The sequence below is a fragment of the Monodelphis domestica genome, chromosome 2 (assembly GCF_027887165.1).
Source record: "Monodelphis domestica isolate mMonDom1 chromosome 2, mMonDom1.pri, whole genome shotgun sequence".
Taxonomy (NCBI): domain Eukaryota; kingdom Metazoa; phylum Chordata; class Mammalia; order Didelphimorphia; family Didelphidae; genus Monodelphis; species Monodelphis domestica.
The window spans coordinates 376834075-376853453 of record NC_077228.1 but is presented as its reverse complement, the minus strand read 5'-3'; the positions used below and the strand labels follow the sequence as shown (position 1 = coordinate 376853453).

At 37.6% G+C, this 19379-nt stretch overlaps 1 protein-coding gene across 1 annotated transcript in view; it reads right to left on the bottom strand.

Annotated features, from left to right (window-relative positions):
* The window catches only part of LOC100029352 (sodium-dependent glucose transporter 1B), a 37606-nt gene extending 18467 nt beyond the window's left edge, over positions 1-19139 (bottom strand). Inside the window, exon 1 of the mRNA XM_056814355.1 lies at positions 17613-19139. Within this exon, the coding sequence (XP_056670333.1) occupies positions 17613-17679 (67 nt within the window). The 5' untranslated portion in view covers positions 17680-19139. The remainder of the gene's footprint in view (positions 1-17612) is intronic.
* Between the last annotated feature and the right edge of the window lie 240 nt (positions 19140-19379).

Here is a 19379-nt window from a genome sequence, read left to right as displayed (position 1 = left end):
ATCAGGGCCCCAACACTCTAAGAAACCTTGGAGACTGGGAAGAACTAGTCTGAGGCAACCTAAATTCGCAGAAAACCCACCCACATCACCCAGACCCCAGACCAAAAAGGAAAGGGGAATAAAACCACCAAAGGGATGGCTCGCATGGCCCAAAATCAAGCCTCCAGGAAGAAACGGAAAAAGGTGACTATTGAAAAATTTTATGGTGGAAGTACCCAAGGAAAAGAAGAGAATGAGGAGGAAATCCAAAAAAAATCAGAACATGCCTCCCAAAATAGAAACTATCAACAAGTTCTGGAAGATCTCAAACTGGAGCTTACCCAAAAGATGGAAACCTGGAAGGAAAAATGGGAGAAAGAGATCAGCAGTCTGACAGATAAGACTGCTCAATTGGAAAAAGAGCTCAGAGCATCCAATAGAAGGGCAGACAAAGCTGAAAAGCAAAACCAGTCTCTAACGACCAGAATCAAGTAACTCAAAGAAAGTGAAATCATAAAACAGCAAGAATCAATAAAGCAAACCCAAAAAATTAATGAATTAGAAGAAAACATAAAATATCTCACTGAGACAGTCACCGATCTGGAAAACAGAGGGAGAAGAGAAAACCTCCGAATTATCGGTCTCCCAGAAAAACCAAAGATAAACAATAAACAATAAATTATTCTACAGGAGATTATAAAAGAAAATTGCCCCCATGTTCTAGAGCAAGGGGGCAAAATAGAAATAGAAAGGGTTCATAGAACACCCTCTATACTAAATCCCCAAAAGACTACCCCTAGGAATGTAATTGCCAAATTCAAGAGCTTCCAAGAAAAGGAGAAAATCCTACAAGAAGCCAAGAAGAGGAGCTTCAGATATAAGGGGGCTCCCATAAGGATCACATACGACTTAGTGGCTAACACACTAAGAGACCGCAAAGCATGGAACACGATATTTAGAAAGGCAAGAGAGCTGGGTCTCCAACCAAGAATCAACTACCCAGCAAAACTGACTATATACTTCCAGGGGAAAGTATGGACATTCAACAAAATAGAATATTTCCAAGCATTTGCTAAGAAAAGACCAGAGCTCTGTGGAAAGTTCGATATCCAAGCACAGAAAGCAAGAGAAACATGAAAAGGTAAATATGAAAGAAAGGGAAAAGGAGATAAATCTTATCTTTTTCTTTAAATCAAACTCTATTTTATAAGGACTACATTTACATCAAATTATATATATTAATATGTGGGGGAAATGTTTCGTGTAATTCTCAAAAATTGTAGCATCATAAAAGTAGTTAGAAGAAACATGCATAGGGAAAGATTGGGGCATTAAGAAGATTTGGGGAAAGTGGGGGTAAAGAAAGGAAAAGGGAGGGGGGAACCATCGATAATACTAAGACTTACTTCAAGAAATAGGGGGGGACTTAATAGAATAATCTTTCCCATATAAAGATACACATGGGAAGAGGAAGGGAAGAACTCTCATATGAGAAGGAGAGGAAGAGAGCGTGAAGTGGAATTACTTAAACCTTACTCTCAGTGAAATTAAATCTGAGAGGGAAGAACATCTAGATCCAGTGGGATCCTGAATTCTATCTTATCCAATAGGGCAAGAAAGAAAGGAAAATTAAGGGGGGGGGGAGCATAAAAAGGGAGGGAAGAGGAGGGGGGAGGGAGCATAAAAAGGGAGGGAAGAGGGGAGGGGAAGGGAGCACAAAAAGGGAGGGGCTAGAAAGGGAAGCATCTCAAGGGAGGGGACTAGGGGGACTGACCTAAAGCAAATCACTGGTTCAAAAGGAGATAGCTAAAGAAGAAAGGTCAGAACGAGGGGAAGATATCAAAATGCCAGCAAATCCACAAATGACAATCATAACCTTGAATGTGAATGGGATGAACTCACCCATAAAACGTAGACAAATAGCAGATTGGATTAGAACCCCAAACCCTACCATTTGTTGTCTTCATGAAACACACATGAAACACATATGAGGCAGGTTGACACTCACAAGGTTAGAATTACAGGTTGGAGTAAGACCTTTTGGGCCTCAACTGATAGAAAGAAGGCAGGAGTTGCAATCATGATATCTGACAAAGCCAAAGCACAAATAGACCTGATCAAAAGGGATAGGGAAGGTAAATATATTCTGTTAAAAGGGAGTATAGACAATGAGGAAATATCACTAATCAACATGTATGCACCAAATAATATAGCACCCAAATTTTTAATAGAGAAACTAGGAGAATTGAAGGACGATATAGACAGTAAAACCATATTAGTGGGAAACTTGAACCAACCACTATCAAATTTAGATAAATCAAACCAAAAAATAAACAAGAAAGAGGTAAAAGAGGTGAATGAAATTTTAGAAAAATTAGAGTTAATAGACATATGGAGAAAAATAAATAGGGACAAAAAGGAATACACCTTCTTTTCAGCACCACATGGCACATTCACAAAAATAAATCATACACTAGGTCACAGAAACATGGCACTCAAATGCAGAAAAGCAGAAATAATAAATGCAGCCTTTTCAGATCACAAGGCAATAAAAATATTGATCAGTAAGGGTACATGGAGAGCCAAATCAAAAATTAATTGGAAATTAAATAATATGATACTCTAAAATCGGATAAAGAAGAAATCATAGAAACAATTAATAATTTCGTTGAAGAAAATGACAACGGCAAGACATCCTTTCAAACCTTATGGGATGCAGCCAAGGCAGTACTTAGAGGAAAATTCATATCCCTGAGTGCATATATTAACAAATTAGGGAGGACAGAGATCAAGGAATTGGAAATGCAAATTAAAAAACTTGAGAACAAACAAATTAAAACCCCCCAGAAGAAAACCAAACTAGAGATCCTAAAAATTAAGGGAGAAATTAATAAAATCGAAAGTGACAGAACTATTGACCTAATAAATAAGACTAGAAGCTGGTACTTTGAAAAAACAGACAAAATAGACAAAGTACTGGTTAATCTAATTAAAAAAAGGAAAGAAGAAAGGCAAATTAACAGCATCAAGGATGAAAAGAGGGACATCACCTCCAATGAAGAGGAAATTAAGGCAATCATTAAAAACTACTTTGCCCAACTATATGGCAATAAATATTTACCAACCTAGGTAATATGGATGAATATTTACAAAAATCCAAATTGCCTAGACTAACAGAAGAAGAAATAGATTTCTTAAATAATCCCATATCAGAAAAAGAAATCCAACAGGCCATCAAAGAACTTCCTAAGAAAAAATCCCCAGAGCCTGAAGGATTCACCAGTGAATTCTATCAAACATTCAAAGAACAGCTAACTCCAATACTATACAAACTATTTGACATAATAAGCAAAGAGGGAGTTCTACCAAACTCCTTTTATAACACAAACATGGTACTAATTCCCAAACCAGGCAGGCCAAAAACAGAGAAAGAAAATTATAGACCAATCTCCCTAATGAATATAGATGCAAAAATCTTAAATAGGATAGTAGCAAAAAGACTCCAGCAAGTGATCAGAAGGGTCATCCACCATGATCAAGTAGGATTTATACCAGGGATGCAGGGCTGGTTCAATATTAGGAAAACTATCCACATAATTGACCACATCAACAAGCAAACCAACAAGAACCACATGATTATCTCAATAGATGCAGAAAAAGCCTTTGATAAAATACAACACCCATTCCTACTAAAAACACTAGAAAGCATAGGAATAGAAGGGTCATTCCTAAAAATAATAAACAGTATATATCTAAAACCATCAGCTAATATCATCTGCAATGGGGATAAACTAAATCCATTCCCATTAAGATCAGGAGTGAAACAAGGATGCCCATTATCACCTCTATTATTTGACATTGTATTAGAAACACTAGCAGTAGCAATTAGAGAAGAAAAAGAAATTGAAGGCATTAAAATAAGCAAGGAGGAGACCAAATTATCGCTCTTTGCAGATGACATGATGGTCTACTTAGAGAATCCTAGAGATTCAACCAAAAAGCTAATCGAAATAATCAACAACTTTAGCAAAGTTGCAGGATACAAAATAAACCCACATAAGTCATCAGCATTTCTATATAATTCCAACACAGCTCAGCAGGAAGAACTAGAAAGAGAAATCCCATTCAAAATTACCTTAGACAAAATAAAATACTTAGGAATCTATCTCCCGAGACAAACACAGAATCTATATGAACACAACTACAAAACACTTTCCACACAACTAAAACTAGACTTGAACAATTGGAATAACATCAACTGCACATGGGTAGGACGAGCCAATATAATAAAAATGACCATCCTACCCAAACTCATCTATCTATTTAGTGCCATACCCATGGAACTTCCAAAATTTTTTTTTACTGATTTAGAAAAAACTATAACAAAGTTCATTTGGAAGAACAAAAGATCAAGGATATCCAGGGAAATAATGAAAAAAAAATACAAAGGAAGGGGGACTTGCAGTCCCAGATCTCAGACTATATTATAAAGCAGTGGTCATCAAAACAATTTGGTACTGGCTAAGAGAAAGAAAGGAGGATCAGTGGAATAGACTGGGGGCAAGCAACCTCAGCAAGACAGTATATGACAGACCCAAAGATCCCAGCTTTTGGGACAAAAATCCACTATTTCATAAAAACTTCTGGGAAAATTGGAGGACAGTGTGGGAAAGATTAGGTTTAGATCAACACCTCACACCCTACACCAAGATAAATTCAAAATGGGTGAATGACTTGAACATAAAGAAGGAAACTATAAGAAAATTAGGCGAACACAGAATAGTATACATGTCAGACCTTTGGGAAGGGAAAGATTTCAAAACCAAGCAAGAATTAGAAAGAGTTACAAAATGCAAAATAAATAATCTGGAATACATCAAATTAAAAAGTTTTTGTACAAACAAAACCAATGTAACCAAAATCAGAAGGGTAGCAACAAATTGGGAAACAATCTTCATAAAAACCTCTGTCAAAGGTTTAATTACTCAAATTTACAAAGAACTAAATCAATTGTACAAAAAATCAAGCCATTCTCCAATTGACAAATGGGCAAAGGACATGAACAGGCAGTTCTCAGCCAAAGAAATCAAAACTATTAATAAGCACATGAAAAAGTGCTCTACATCTCTTATAATCAGAGAGAGGCAAATTAAAACAACTCTGAGGTATCACCTCACACCTAGCAGATTGGCTAACATGACAGCTATGGAAAGTAATGAATGCTGGAGGGGATGTGGCAAAGTGGGGACACTAATTCATTGCTGGTGGAGTTGTGAATTGATCCAACCATTCTGGAGGGCAATTTGGAACTATGCCCAAAGGGTGATAAGGGACTGTCTGCCCTTTGATCCAGCTATAGCACTGCTGGGTTTGTACCCCAAAGAGATAATAAGGAAAAAGACTTGTACAAGAATATTCATAGCTGTGCTCTTTGTAGTGGCCAAAAATTGGAAAACGAGGGGATGCCCATCAATTGGGGAATGGCTGAACAAATTGTGGTATATGTTGGTGATGGAATACTATTGTGCTAAAAGGAATAATAAAGTAGAGGAATTCCATGGAGACTGGAACAACCTCCAGGAAGTGATGCAGAGCGAAAGGAGCAGAACCAGGAAAATATTGTACACAGAGACTGATACACTGTGGTACAATCGAAGGTGATGGACTTCTCCATTAGTGTCAATGCAATGTCCCTGAACAATCTGCAGGGATCTAAAAAATACTATCCACAAGCAGAGGATAAACTGTGGGAGTAAAAACACTGATGAAAAGCAACTGCTTGACTACAGGGGTTGAGGGAATATGACTGAGGAGAGACTCTAAATGAACACTCTAATGCAAATACCAACAACATGGCAATGGGTTCGAATCAAGAACACATGTGATAACCAGTGGAATCGTGCGTCGGCTATGGGAGAGGGAAAGGTGGTGGGAGGGGGGGAGGGGAGGAAAAGAAAATGATCTTTGTTTCCAGTGAATAATGTTTGGAAATGACCAAATAAAATAATGTTCAAAATTAAAAAAAAAAAAGACTCTAGATTCCATGCACTATTGAGGGTAAAAGTGACTTTCTGGGTATACTTAAAGATCCTGGACACTCCATGGAGGTGACCTATCTCCCCAACATAAAATCAGCTTCCTACCTAGGGAACAAGATGTGAGAAATTCATCTCTTACATTCTGAAATTACAGCAGCTACTTACTAAGTACTAAGTAAAAAATATGAACAAAATATCTTAATACTGTATATATATGTATATATATACATATACATATGTGTGTGTGTATACTCATACATAAGTGGCTATCAATTCCCAGGTTAATATTAGCTTTCCTATTTTTAATTGAATTTGTGATTTTACCAGTGTGAGGGAAATCAAATGAGAAACTCCCTGTTACCAATGAAGATCAGCATCTGCTCTAAAATTTAGTCTTAGAATTGCCTGGGGCACACCAAGAGGCAAAATGCTCAGCCTGTATGGGTCAAAGGCAAGATCTGAAATAAGATCATCTTAACTTAAGGCCAGCTGTCTCCATAGGCATTAATATATAAAACATTATAACTATTGACAAGTCACAGAAATAACCTGTTTCAAGCATTCTACTTACCCAAAATTAAAGTATGATTGAAGCGATCAAAGAGGATTCCACCAATCACAGAACCACCTAGAGACCCAAAGGCACGGCCCACAAAAATATAAGAAATATCACTGATGTTTTGGTTCACATTTATAGCCAAGTCTTGAAATGTGGGTCCTAATATAGCAGTACTCAGACCCTAGAAATTAAAAAAATACAATTATTAAATTACTATATACACCTATGTGGTCTGGACGATGGGCATTTTTCATCCACTTGACTTTTCCTATGTGACCTGTTAGGATGACCTCTTCAGACTGCTTATGAATCCCCTTAAGGAAGTATTACAATGTTTCCTGATTGTCCAGATCATGATATACAGATGGATGATGCCCACTGAGCTGGTCTGTTAGAACATATATTTGAATGAATATAAAGCATTTGCTGATCAGCTACTATGATCAAAGCATTGTGTGAAGTACAAGGGATACAAAGAGAAATGTTCAGATAGTCCTTGTTATTAAGGAACTCACATTATAATGTGACAGACAACCCATAGAGGTTTCAGCTACAAGTTGGATAGCCAGACTCCAGGGCCCCTTAGAGGGAGAAAGGCAAAGCAAAAGTATCTTCTTCAAATATCATTTCTTTTGTTTCAATTTGTTTATTTCTTTCTGAACTTAATAAATGCCAAATAAAACAAACATTTCCATATACATAGAACAAAAAATTACTGGTCTTAAAACTGCAAGTCCCTAATACACAGCTTTCTTTTCCTTAAATGTGTATATAATCCAATCTATAGTTTTCAAAGATTTCTTATCTGTGTGCTTCTTTACAGCCTTCCTTCTGTTTTCTTAATTTTTTAAAAAGACACCCCAATAACCCTTTTTCTTTTTTTTTTTTTGCTACCCTATACCCTTCTTCAACCTACCATCACTAGAAAAAAAATAAAGGAAATGAAGCCCTTGTAACAAATACTCATAGGCAATAAAACTAATCCCCACACTGCCTATATCCCAAAATGTCTCATTCGATATTGTGGAAGAGGCATAAAGAGAGAAAGGTTTTGAAGGACAAGCTAAAATACAACACTCTCTGAGATTTTGACTGACCAAGAGTTGGGTTTTTTCTGTCCACAGAGAAAGGAGAAGAAGGAGAAACTTGACTTTTGAGTTAATTGTCTCTCTCTGAGAGTTTAAGCTGGCCAGGAGAAACTAAGAGACCTTGATGGTGTTGTAAAAGAAGAAAGATCTTAACTATTGTCCTCCATTTATCTAACTGTTTCTCTTCTCACCTATGTCACTGGACTATTTCCAAAACCCTCTCAAATTCCCCTTATAGATTAGGGAAACCCTCATCCCACTTTCCTCAGTTTCCCATCCTATTATCCCAATAAACCCCTATTTGAAAAAGGAAAAGAAAAGATCTTTATAGTTCACTTAGGGGGGAGGGAAGGAACCAAAGACTTCAAGAAGAATTGGGAGGTGAAGGGGAAGCAGAGGGTTGAAAAAGGAAGGGAGTGAAGGAGGAAGGAGATTAGGAAATAGATTGATCAATCAGCCATCAATAGAGCAGCCGGCAAAACCCAGAATAAACCCCAGGATAATCTTCTATGTACCCGCATCCCTGTATGCCAATATCCCTATGTGACAACATTCCCCTATACTAGCAGTGTCTCTCATCTATCTCCATTATAACTAGGAGATCCTCAGGGTGTATTCCCTAACAGTAGCTCTCTCTAGTCACAGCCAGAGAATAGAACAGTCATTGCAACAAGAAACAGTTTCCCCCAGTTTACATATTCTATTTCAGTATCCCAAGCCTATCAAATCTGTCAAGAGGGGAATAGCAGGCATCCCTCTCTCTCCTATGGAATCGTGATAGCAGAGTTCTCACGTTTTTCAAAGTTGTTTTTCTTTATAATGTTGCTATTGTTGTAGACTGTCTGTTGGCCTTTTGGCACTGCTTACTTCACTCTGTATCAGTTTTCTGATAGTCCCAGATTTCTTTGAAACTATTCTTCTAATTATTTCTTATGACATAGTAACATTCTATCACTTTCATATGCCTCAATTTGTTTAGCCATTTCCCAAAATATGGTCAGCTATTTCTTTGCTACTACAAAAGAGCTGCCATATTTTTGTCCATGTGTCCTTTTCTTCTTGCTTTGGTTTCTTTGCAATATATAGGCCTGATAGTGGTATAATATGGTCAAGGGGCATATATAATTTAATGACTTTTATAGAACAACTCTTTTTCAGAATGGGTGGGTCAATTCATAGCTCTACCAACCTTTAATGTTATTTCCACTGATAACAGCCTATCTAGTTCTTAGGTTGATAATGCCAAGGACACTGAAGTAGAGAACTTTCTTTTCCAATCTTTAATACCTGTGGACTGCTGAAAAAGCTGAGTCTATAGTGTCTGCTTTTCAGTGGAAGTGGACTGGAAGCTGATGTTAGAAGTTGTGGGAATGGCAGGCTCCTTGTCCTCAATGGTTACTCACTTTGATGACTGCTATAAGCAAGGCTAGAAATAAGACCAATGAATGTGCTGGTACACTATAATTCCCAATAGTGGGACTCTGACTGTCCCCACTGGGGTCAAAGGGAAAGTGACAGTTAAGAGGGTTATGGTGGTTTGACTCATGCCTACATGCCACCTCCTATCACTCCATCAGAATGCTTTGCTGATTCAGGTAGGCTGGCTTGTCTATCCCAAAGGTGGCCACTGATCAGCAACAGGTGGTAGTGGTGTTGTTCCCTTTGATAATAGCTGTGATGGCTGGGTTGGAAACAGAACTGGTGGTCTGCTAAGGCTATTCCCTGGGAAACCAAGGACAAAATCATGGGCCATCTATAATAGGGATCAAGGAGACTTAGAAACTGCAGTTGAACACTAAACTCAGTTCAGGTTAAATGGACAGAAAGGGGTAGGTTGAATTGCATTCATGGAACTGCATAGTATATTCTTTTTTTTTTAAATTTTCTTTATTATTTATTTTTAACATTCACTTTTAAAAACATTTTGAGTTCAAAATTCTCCTCCCTTCCCTCTCTCCACCCACTGTAAAGGCAAGAAATGTGATATCAATTATACATGTGAAATCTTGATAAACATATTTCCATGGTACTCATGCTGCATAAAAAAGGCAAGAAAAATAAAGTGTACAAAAAATGCATCAATCCTCATTCCGATTCTATTAATTCTTTCTCCAGAAGTAGATAACATGTTTCATCATGAGTCCTTCAGAATTGTCTTGGATCACTGTACAGCACAAAAGAGCAAAGTGCAGAATCAACAGGGGGCAGTGAAATCCAAGCAAGCCCATTCAAAACTTCAAAGAAAAAAATGGGAATTGGTCTCAAGCACTGGGAAAACCCCCCAAAAAGAATTAAAAATCAAATAAGAAATGTGGAAGAAAAATGAAACTATCCTGCTTATTATTTCTTAAAGCACAATAGTATTCCATTACGATCACATACCATAATTTATAGAATATAACTTTTTCTATGTGTTCTGCTTCTATTCACTTCACTTTTCATCAATTCACAATGAGTCTTCCCAAGTGTTTCTGAAACTATCCTGGTCCAGAGGGAAGAATCAAAATGGTGGTTCAGTATCAGCAAAAGCTGAAACCACTCTGAGAATTCTTTCAAACCAGTCTTTGAAAAGTGTCTCAAAACAATAGGAGACAAAAACCAACCACAAGATGAAGTGAGGAGGCTCTTCCAGTGAATACAACTTGAAAGGTAGGTAGAGTCGATTTTCACAAGATATGGGGGAACCAGAGGTAAAACTTCACACAGAGGAGTACTGGCCAACCACCCCTGCACCTACCAGGCCAGGTTCTGAGCCTGGGCATAGGCCAACTTTGGGATCCCAAGACCCAGACTTCACCAACAACAGAGCAACACGCCCCCACCCCCAAACCCCCACCCCCACCAAAGTCCCAGGCCCTGGTACTAGCCCACAGTGAGGCACAGAAATCCATAGTGCTTGGCCCTTTCAAGCCTGTGCTGTGATGAAGCCCTTAGCCCCAAGGAAAAATAACTGAATGCTGACTTCTGCAAGTCATCAGCAGGAGATAGAATCATCAGTTTTTAGAATTCCTAGTCCACAGGCCAAAAAAGACTGGGAAAATGAGCAAACAGCAAAAGAAAATACCTAACCATTGAAAATTTCTATGAAGACAAAAGAGCAAGGCAGGGAATCAACAGTGGACAGTGAAATCCAAGCAAGCACATTCAAAACTTCAAAGAAAAATGGGAATTGGTCTCAGGCACTGGAAAAAAAAACAAAAAGGAATTCAAAAATCAAGTTAGAAATGTGGAAGAAAAATGAAACTATCCTGCTTTTTATTTCTTAAAGCACAGTAGCATTCCATTACAATCATATACCATAACTTTGTTTAGTCATCCCTCAATTGATGAGCATTTCCTCAATTTCCAAATCTTTGCCATCATTAAAAGAGCTGCTATCAATATTTTTTTCTAAATATGGGTCTTTATCCTTTTTCTTTGCTCTTTTTGGGAGGCAGATTTACTAATGGTATTGCTGAATGGAAGGGTCTTATAGTTTAGCATGTCTCTAATTAATACATAGCACTTGGAAGGGCACCAGGCTTTCCTCCAAAACAAATATCTTTTTAAAACCAATATTCTTTTTTTTTAACTCACAGTTATTTATTCTTCATTCAGTTATGTTAGAATATGGAATTTAGCTTTACAGTCATCCAAGGGGTTTCTATTTTCTCTTTTTTCAACTTTTTTATATTAAAATTTAATTTAATTCCCCCCCAACAGTTTCCAATATTTTTTCAAATAATATTGAATTTCAACCCTCTCCTTCCCCCACTCATCCAAAAACTACCACTCTCCTTGAGTTGGTAAACAACCTCATGTAGATTTGACATGCATAATCAGGTACAGCATTTTTCATATTAATCCTCATGTAAAACCAATATTCTTCCAGTTGGCCCTATACCTGTGAATCATTTGAAGAATGAGCAATGGAGACAGTGGGCATAAATAGAATGAAGCACTTAAAAGTACTACCAATTACATGCAAAAAGCTAAAGAGAAGATATCATCAAAAAAGTATGTGATCAGAACAAGAAATAGACCAATTTTGTGGTGAGAGGTGGAGATAACAGATGAATGGCCTATAATGGTATTCACAAATGTCAAAATCACCAGAACAATATCCCCAGAATGTTGGCTAAAATCCTTGTAGAGAACTTATGGGAATTCATGGATATGGGTCATCAGAGAATAAGAAGATATGAATGGAATACAAATTGCACTGTTGGGAGGACTATCCATAAGGATGAGATTACATCTCCATTAGGTCTATGTGAACAGTAGCTTTTAATTTTCTATTGGATAATTGAAAAAAGTGAATTGTTCAGAAATTTACTGATTTGTATTAAGTAGGCAGAAAGTAGCAGTGGCAGTTTTAGGATTACAAAATCCACAAATTCCTGAATTGGCCCTCCCATTTTGAATATAGCAAGTCCTGATGCTTCTCTGCTTTTGATGGGTTACAAAGTTTAAAAAATAGTTCCTTGAAAAATGTAAATGTTCTTTGCCCTTTGTCTAGTGAATTACAATTTTCAATGAATCCTAAAACAATATTCAGAGTAAACTTTAATAAATAATACTAAAACTAGATTTTGAATTATACTGCATGCACATGCAATTATCCCACAATCTTAAATTTTAAAAATCTAAATCACTGAGAAAAGTAGCAAAAATATTTTGGTTGCAACTGCTGATTTCATCTATGTAGAAAATTCCCCTTCTGCATACAAGTCTAACCTAGTCTTAAAGAGATACCTGGGGCATTGAGAGGTTAAGTGACTTGTCTCATGATTACATGTGGTCAAATTGTAGAGATTTCAAAGGCCAGGCTTCTATGTCCTATATTAACTATTCTCAAAGTGAGAGCAATCTGTTGCAACATCAATCAGTATTTAGATCATTAGGAATGATTTTTCAAAAGGTTCATCTTTGCTTTCACTTCCATTCTACAATATCAAAATTTACCGTACTGAAGATGTCCTATAATATAAATCTGAATCTCTAAACTCAAGTCCTTGTATAGTCCACAAATGCTATAGTTATTAAATTTCCCCAGACCCTAGTATACATAGCCTAGTAGTAATAAACTTAGCTTGTTTTCTTCTATGTATTTTAAAAATGTTTTTAATCATTCCCTATGCCAAAACTGAGTCTTTATATATTCGTGTTGTCTAGAATTTGCTATGGTTGAATGATCAATGTATAGATATGTCTGTTTTCAACCTTGTTCACAAGTAATTTTACTGTGTTCTTACTAGTTACCTTTGGTTATGCTCAACATAATCCCTATTATTTCATTATCATTCAATAAATCATTATTTTGAAATCCTGAAGTTTTCTTTGTGTCTATGTGAAGACAGAATAAATATCCTTCGTTCTTATTTTCCAATATTAGTTTTTTGGAAATTTTTCTAAATTTGACCTAAAACCCACTATTATTTATTACATGTTTTATCATATTCAAGCAGAGATTGCTAGCTATAAAAGGTACATTAGAATCTCTTCTCATTTTAATGAAACAGATGAAACTGGTATTTTGGACTTACTGATTCATGGAAGGAAGTAATGTTTTTCCAAAGAAACTTTGTGAAACTAAATAAGAAATGAAAAGATAGGAAAAGGTATTTTTCCCTCAGCATCCTAGAAATGGATAGCATGTAAACCAATTTGTCCCAGATGACCAATGCAGGTTGCCACAACTATACATGGGTAAAAGAGTCATTTCAAGATAAAGTAAGAGAGCAAGACAAGTTCACTGATATCATTTCAGATTCCATGTTACAACTAACCTGTAGGAAACTACTATTTGTCCAAGAAATTGGATTGCCAAAGCAAATATCCACAGTTATCTGAAAAGGCTATTAAAACACTCCTCTCTTTTCCAACTCTGATTGCAGAGCAGTGTCCAAAACTCCCAAATCTCCATTTTAAGAAGAGACTCAGCACAGATATCTCCTCATTTTCTGCCTGCCTCTATGGTAGCTATTCAGCCTTGTTCAACTTTTTGTGACCCTAGTGGGGTTTTCTTGACAAAGATACAGGAGTGGTTTGCCGTTTTCTTCTCCAGCTCATTTAACATAATAAGATAAACAGGATTAAGTGACTTGCCCAGGATCACAAACACAGCTGAGTATGATGGTGTCTGAGGCTAAATTTGAACTCAAGTCTTTTTGACTCCAGACTCTGAGCTCTATACTCTGAAAATGCCCTTTGGACTACACAAACACTTTAGGACTTCTCTGACTTCTCCACCTTCCCCATCTTTATGTGTCTTCATGTAGGTAAATAAAATTTCCACATCAACCTCCCTTTACTGCTTCCTTTTTTATATTATCACCCCTCATTAGCTGGTAAGCACCTGGAGAGATGGAGTTGTCATTCTTTTTTTCATTTCCTATTGCCAACACTTACAATGGGATCTGGCAAATAGTAGGGGCTCAATAAATGTTTATTGACTACTGATTGTATCTGTGAGGCCAGATTTTCTTCATATACTTCAACCAAAACAACATATTAAATTCTGAGATTTGCAAAAATATTAAGATGAAAAAACCACTCTATATTATTTTTGTTTTAGATAAGATTTTTAATTAAAATTGTTATATTAGATAATGTTATGTCAACATGGGATGGGATTATGGTTGTTTTTTTAAATGAATAGGTGAATTTTTAATTTTTTTATCACTTTGCTAATTTCTAAAATACTAAATATCAAAAGATATAATCCATATACACAAAAGCTTATGGAAGTTAATTTTTAAGAATGTAAATGGGTCATGTGACTAAAAATTTATATATATATATATATATATATATGTATATATATATATATATATACTGCCTGTAATAAAATATCATCTGTAGATGTATGGTTTTTACTATGAACTGCTGACATTTCTGAAAGGAAACAAAGTCATTTGGGAGACAGTGATAGCAGGGAAATGGCAGTGGATTTGCAGTTAAGGGACCTGGGTTAGCATCCTAGCTGTCAGACTGAACAAGTCATAGATCCTTTCTGAGCTTATTTAAGCATCTCAGAAATGAGCAATCTAGATCAAACCAGAAAGGTCTCTTTCTAATCAATGACTACTACCATCCATTGCATATCTATCCTGTACAATGTGTACAAGTGTAAGAGATACTATTCTGGATTGCAAAGAGACTTTCCTAACTAGAAAACAATGTAAATCTTTTTTAATCTTAATGTGACTAGAAGGCAAGGTCTTCAATCAGGTTGCATGTAGCACTGCTCTGAATAATACTTGGGGAAAGGGTACTCTCCAAAAAACTCATTTAATTAGCAATAAATTTATGAAAATGGAAGGCAGTTTCTAATAAATGTTATTCCCAAAGAAAACAGCATCCAGTAGGACCCTAAGTAACAGGCATTTTCCAGAGGAAATTCAACAGTTTAGACCTTTTAAACATCTTAGGGATCCAGAAAAGCATGAGAAAACAATAATCACAGATTTAAGTTGAGAAGGACCTAACATCATCTAATTCAACTACTTCAATTTAGAAATGAGCAAGGAAAACAGAAGCCTCAGACGTGCAGGTAACCTGCCCTGAAGTCAAACAGTCAGTAAACAACAAAACTGAGATTTGAATCCAAGCCCAGGTCTCCTTCCACTGGAAAGCAAAGCTTGCACCTCCTTCTTTTAACAAAACTGACTCGGTTTCAGTTGAAGTCCTATATGCCCTCTAACCCTGAGGGGCCTCAATCATAAATCTAATCATACACACCTTGCCAGGGCTAAGGTCATTTTAGGTCTTAGCCAGCAGTGGCAGGTCTCAAAACCACAAAATGAAGATCCAGTCACAAGATTCAGAGCCTGATGAAGCTGCAAGGGTCCCCAGGGACCATCTAGTCTAACCCCTTTATTTTTCAGATGAAGGACACAGCTGAATAAATAACCCTAGAAATGCAGAAGGTGCAGGGAAGAAAGGTAGGTGAAATATATTTATTATAGGGGAGCTATCCCAGGCTGGGGCTCTAATCAGATACTCAAAATGCCAACTCAATGTCGGGGGAGCCCAGCAGGTAAGGGGCCACGTGCTGGCAGGAGCCACACTGAGTTGAATGGCTCAGATGAGTCGTGGGGCAGGTAAACACATTTCCACTTCTGCAAGGGCACTCCAGAGGAAGCATATTGGCAGGATTTGGGGAGTGGGAGCCTGGAGCTCTAGAGGGCAGCTCCATTTCGGAATTTGGTTCGGTTAAGGTAACTGTCAAATACTAGAAACTAGTAAGTGCACTCCGGAGTAGGAAGTAGGTGGAGTAGGAAGAAATATCCTGGTGATTATAATGAATTTGGGAGGAAAGAGCAGAGAGAAAGAGGAAACTAGAAAACAGGTGGCTGCTAAGGAATACAACAGACAGAGCATGTACAGTTAGGAAGGAAGATCCTAGTTCAAATCCAACTTCACACAGTTACTAGCTGTATGACGCTGAGCAAAAGTCACTTAACCGCTTGCCTGCCTCAGTTTCCCCATCCATAAAATGGGGATACACAATAGTGCCCTTACTTCCCAGAGTTGCTATGAGTACCCAATGAGACAATGTTTCCAAACCTTAAAGTACCACATGAGTGGCAGTTATTTCAAACAGTGTGAAGGACCGCACACACCTCCCAGGGATGCCCATTTAAAAGTCTCTAACCCAACCAAGATAAATTCAAAATTGGTAAATGACTTAAATAGAGGGAAATTATAAGAAACTGGATGAACATAGAATAGTATACCTGTCAAAACTATAGGAAAGGAAAAAATTTAAGACCAAGCAAGAGATAGAGAACATTACAAGATGCAAAATGAATAATTTTGATTATATTAAATTAAAAAGGTTTTAAACAATAAAAAACAATGCAACCAAAATTAGAAGCAACAAACTGAGGAAAAAATTTTATAGCAAAAATCTCTGACAAAGGTCTAATTTCTCAAATTTATAAGGAACTAAGTCAAATGTACAAGAAATCAAGTCATTCCTCAATTGACAAATGGTCAAGGGATATAATAGTTTTCAGAAAAGAAATAAAAACTAATAATCACACGAAAAAGTGTTCTAAATCCCTCCTGATTAGAGAAATGCAAATCAAAACAACTCTGAGGTACCATCTCATACATAGCAGATTGGCCAATATGACAGTAAAGGAAAATAATAAATGTTGGGAGGGGATGTGGCAAAATTGGGAAACTAATGCTTTGTTGGTGGAGTTGTGAATCTATCCGACCATTCTGGAAGGCAATTTGGAATTATGCCCCAAGGCTTTAAAAGAATGCATATGCTTTGATCCAGTCATACCACTGCTAGGTTTGTACCCCAAAGAGATAATAAAAGTTGTACAAAAATATTCATAGCTGCACTTGTTGTGGTGGCAAAAAATGGAAAATGATTCCTTGATTAGGGAATGGCTGAACAAATTTGTGGTATATGATGGTGATGGAATACTATTGTTCTATAAAGAATGATGAATTGCCTGATTTCTATATGAACTGAAAAGCCTTCCATGAACTGATGGGAAAGGAAATGAGAAGAATCAGGAAAACATTGTATAGAGAAACTGAAATACTGTGGACCCATCAAATGTAATTGACTTTGCTACTAATAGAAATGCAATGATCCAGGACAATCCAGAGGGACTTGTGAGAAAGAAAGCTATCCACATTGAGAGAAAGAACTAAGGGAGTAGAAATCCAGAAGAAAACATGTGACTTAACACTTGTTTTTATGGATATATGTTTTGGGGCTTTGGTTTTAAAAAGATTGCTCTATTTAAAAAATGAATAATATGGAAATTGGTATCAAGTGATATCACTTGTCAAAGTATAAGCCAGTAGAATTGCTTGTCAGCTCTAAGAGGAGGGAAGAGAGAGGGGAAAGAAAATGAATCATGTAACCATGGAAATATATTTTTAAAAATTTTAATTGAATAATAAATAAATGTCTCTAGCCCGGCCCTCTGCTCTCACCATCCCCAGGAAAGCAGCGTACAGCACCATGGAGGTGACCCAACGGGGTACGATGCAAGTTCCACATCTCCCGCCACTGCCGCCTTCAACCACGAACACTTCAGCGTCCGTCTGTAGCCGCTCCCTAGTCCTGGTGGGCCCCGCGGGGAGGAGCCGCTGTCCGGCCGGGGCCGGAGCCCCGTCGCGCTCTAACTCCAGCTCCAGCTCCAGCTCCTCCAGCTCTGTGATGCCAAAGAAGCTGCTGATTGCTGTGGCTGCTGAGCCCTACCGGAGCCATAAAGGACTGCCACTCGGGCTCCACCCTCTCAGCTGCACCCTGACCTGCCCTCGCGGACCCGTCACCGGCTGGTTCCATCTTCCACTGTAGTCAGAGACCCGCTAAACAGCCCACGGGTTCCCCTCTAGGCTCAGGGTACAACCCCGCCGACTCCTTTCAACTACCCATGTCAGTAACTCATCCGACGGGAAGTTGATAAGCGTTGCTAAGGTCGTAAACCTCGCCTCTCTTCCGGTAGTTAAATACTAGTCCCGCTCACGTAATGGTTACGGACTCTAGCTAAACTGAAAGATTAGGGATCCTTCTTTCAGTTCTCCCGGAGTGGAGCCCAGTCCTCCCTAACCGTCGAACTGTGGTCTAGCAGGCTTTGTAAAGGGACAGAAGTGTGAAGAGGAGGAAGCAGCAAAAATACACACGGGAGGGAGCAGTTGGATAGCTCAGGGAATTGAGAGCCAGGCCTAGAGTCGGGTGTTCAAATTTGACCTCAGACACTTCCCCGCTGTGTGACCCTGAGCAAGTTCCTTAACCCCCATTGCCTAGCCCTCACCACTCTTCTGCTTTGGAACCAATACATAGTGTTGACTCCAAGACGGAAGGTAAGGGTTTAAAAAAAAAATACACACGAGCTCTAAGGAAGGAGAAGGCGGCCCACGAAGACATTCAACCTGCCTGAGACCGTGAGGGGCAGGAAACCCTCTCCCATTTCCTGTAGATTTTTCCTTCCTCCTTAATTCCTGCCCCCAGTATCCTTCAGTGCTCCGGGGATCAGCCTTGGACCCAACACTGACTGAGGTAGCTGTGGGAAATGCAGAGGCTTTTTTAATTTTAGAACCTGGATATCATTTTGTTTTATAAGTTAATAATGAAAACCATATTAAAATTGAATAAAATGTGTTGTGTAGTTGTGTGATTTTTAAGCTGTATTTGTGAATTTTAAATCTTAAATTGGCTCAATTGTATCTCTTTAATCACAAAATTTGAGAGTTGGAAGAGACCTCAGTAGTCATCTAGAACATACCTGTCCTCCAGCTTCTGCTTGAAGATTTCCAACAAAGGAACCCACAACTTCTCCAGGCAGACCTTCCATTTTTTATAGCTCTTATTAGGAAATTAGGAACCTGACATCAATTTTCTGAAATAATAAAAAAAAAAAAGAAAAATTCGATATATCTTCCACTCTAAGCAATGTTGAGTTTTATTTGTCCTGGCTACAATTTTTTTTTAGTTGATGAAAGTTGCTGTAGAAAAAAAATTTGCAATCCAGTTTTTTAAGTGTTCCTCAGTTCTGAGTTAATAGGCTAATGAACCATGGCTTCATTATACATGAAAGAAAAAAACAAATATAATGCAACAGTTGTTGGTTTTGATCCAAATAGGGCACAACTGCCTAGATTCTTTTTTTTTAAGTTTATTATTATTTTTTTAATTTTATTTAATTTTGAATATTTTTCCATGGTTACAAGATTCATGTTCTTTCCCTCCCCTCCCAC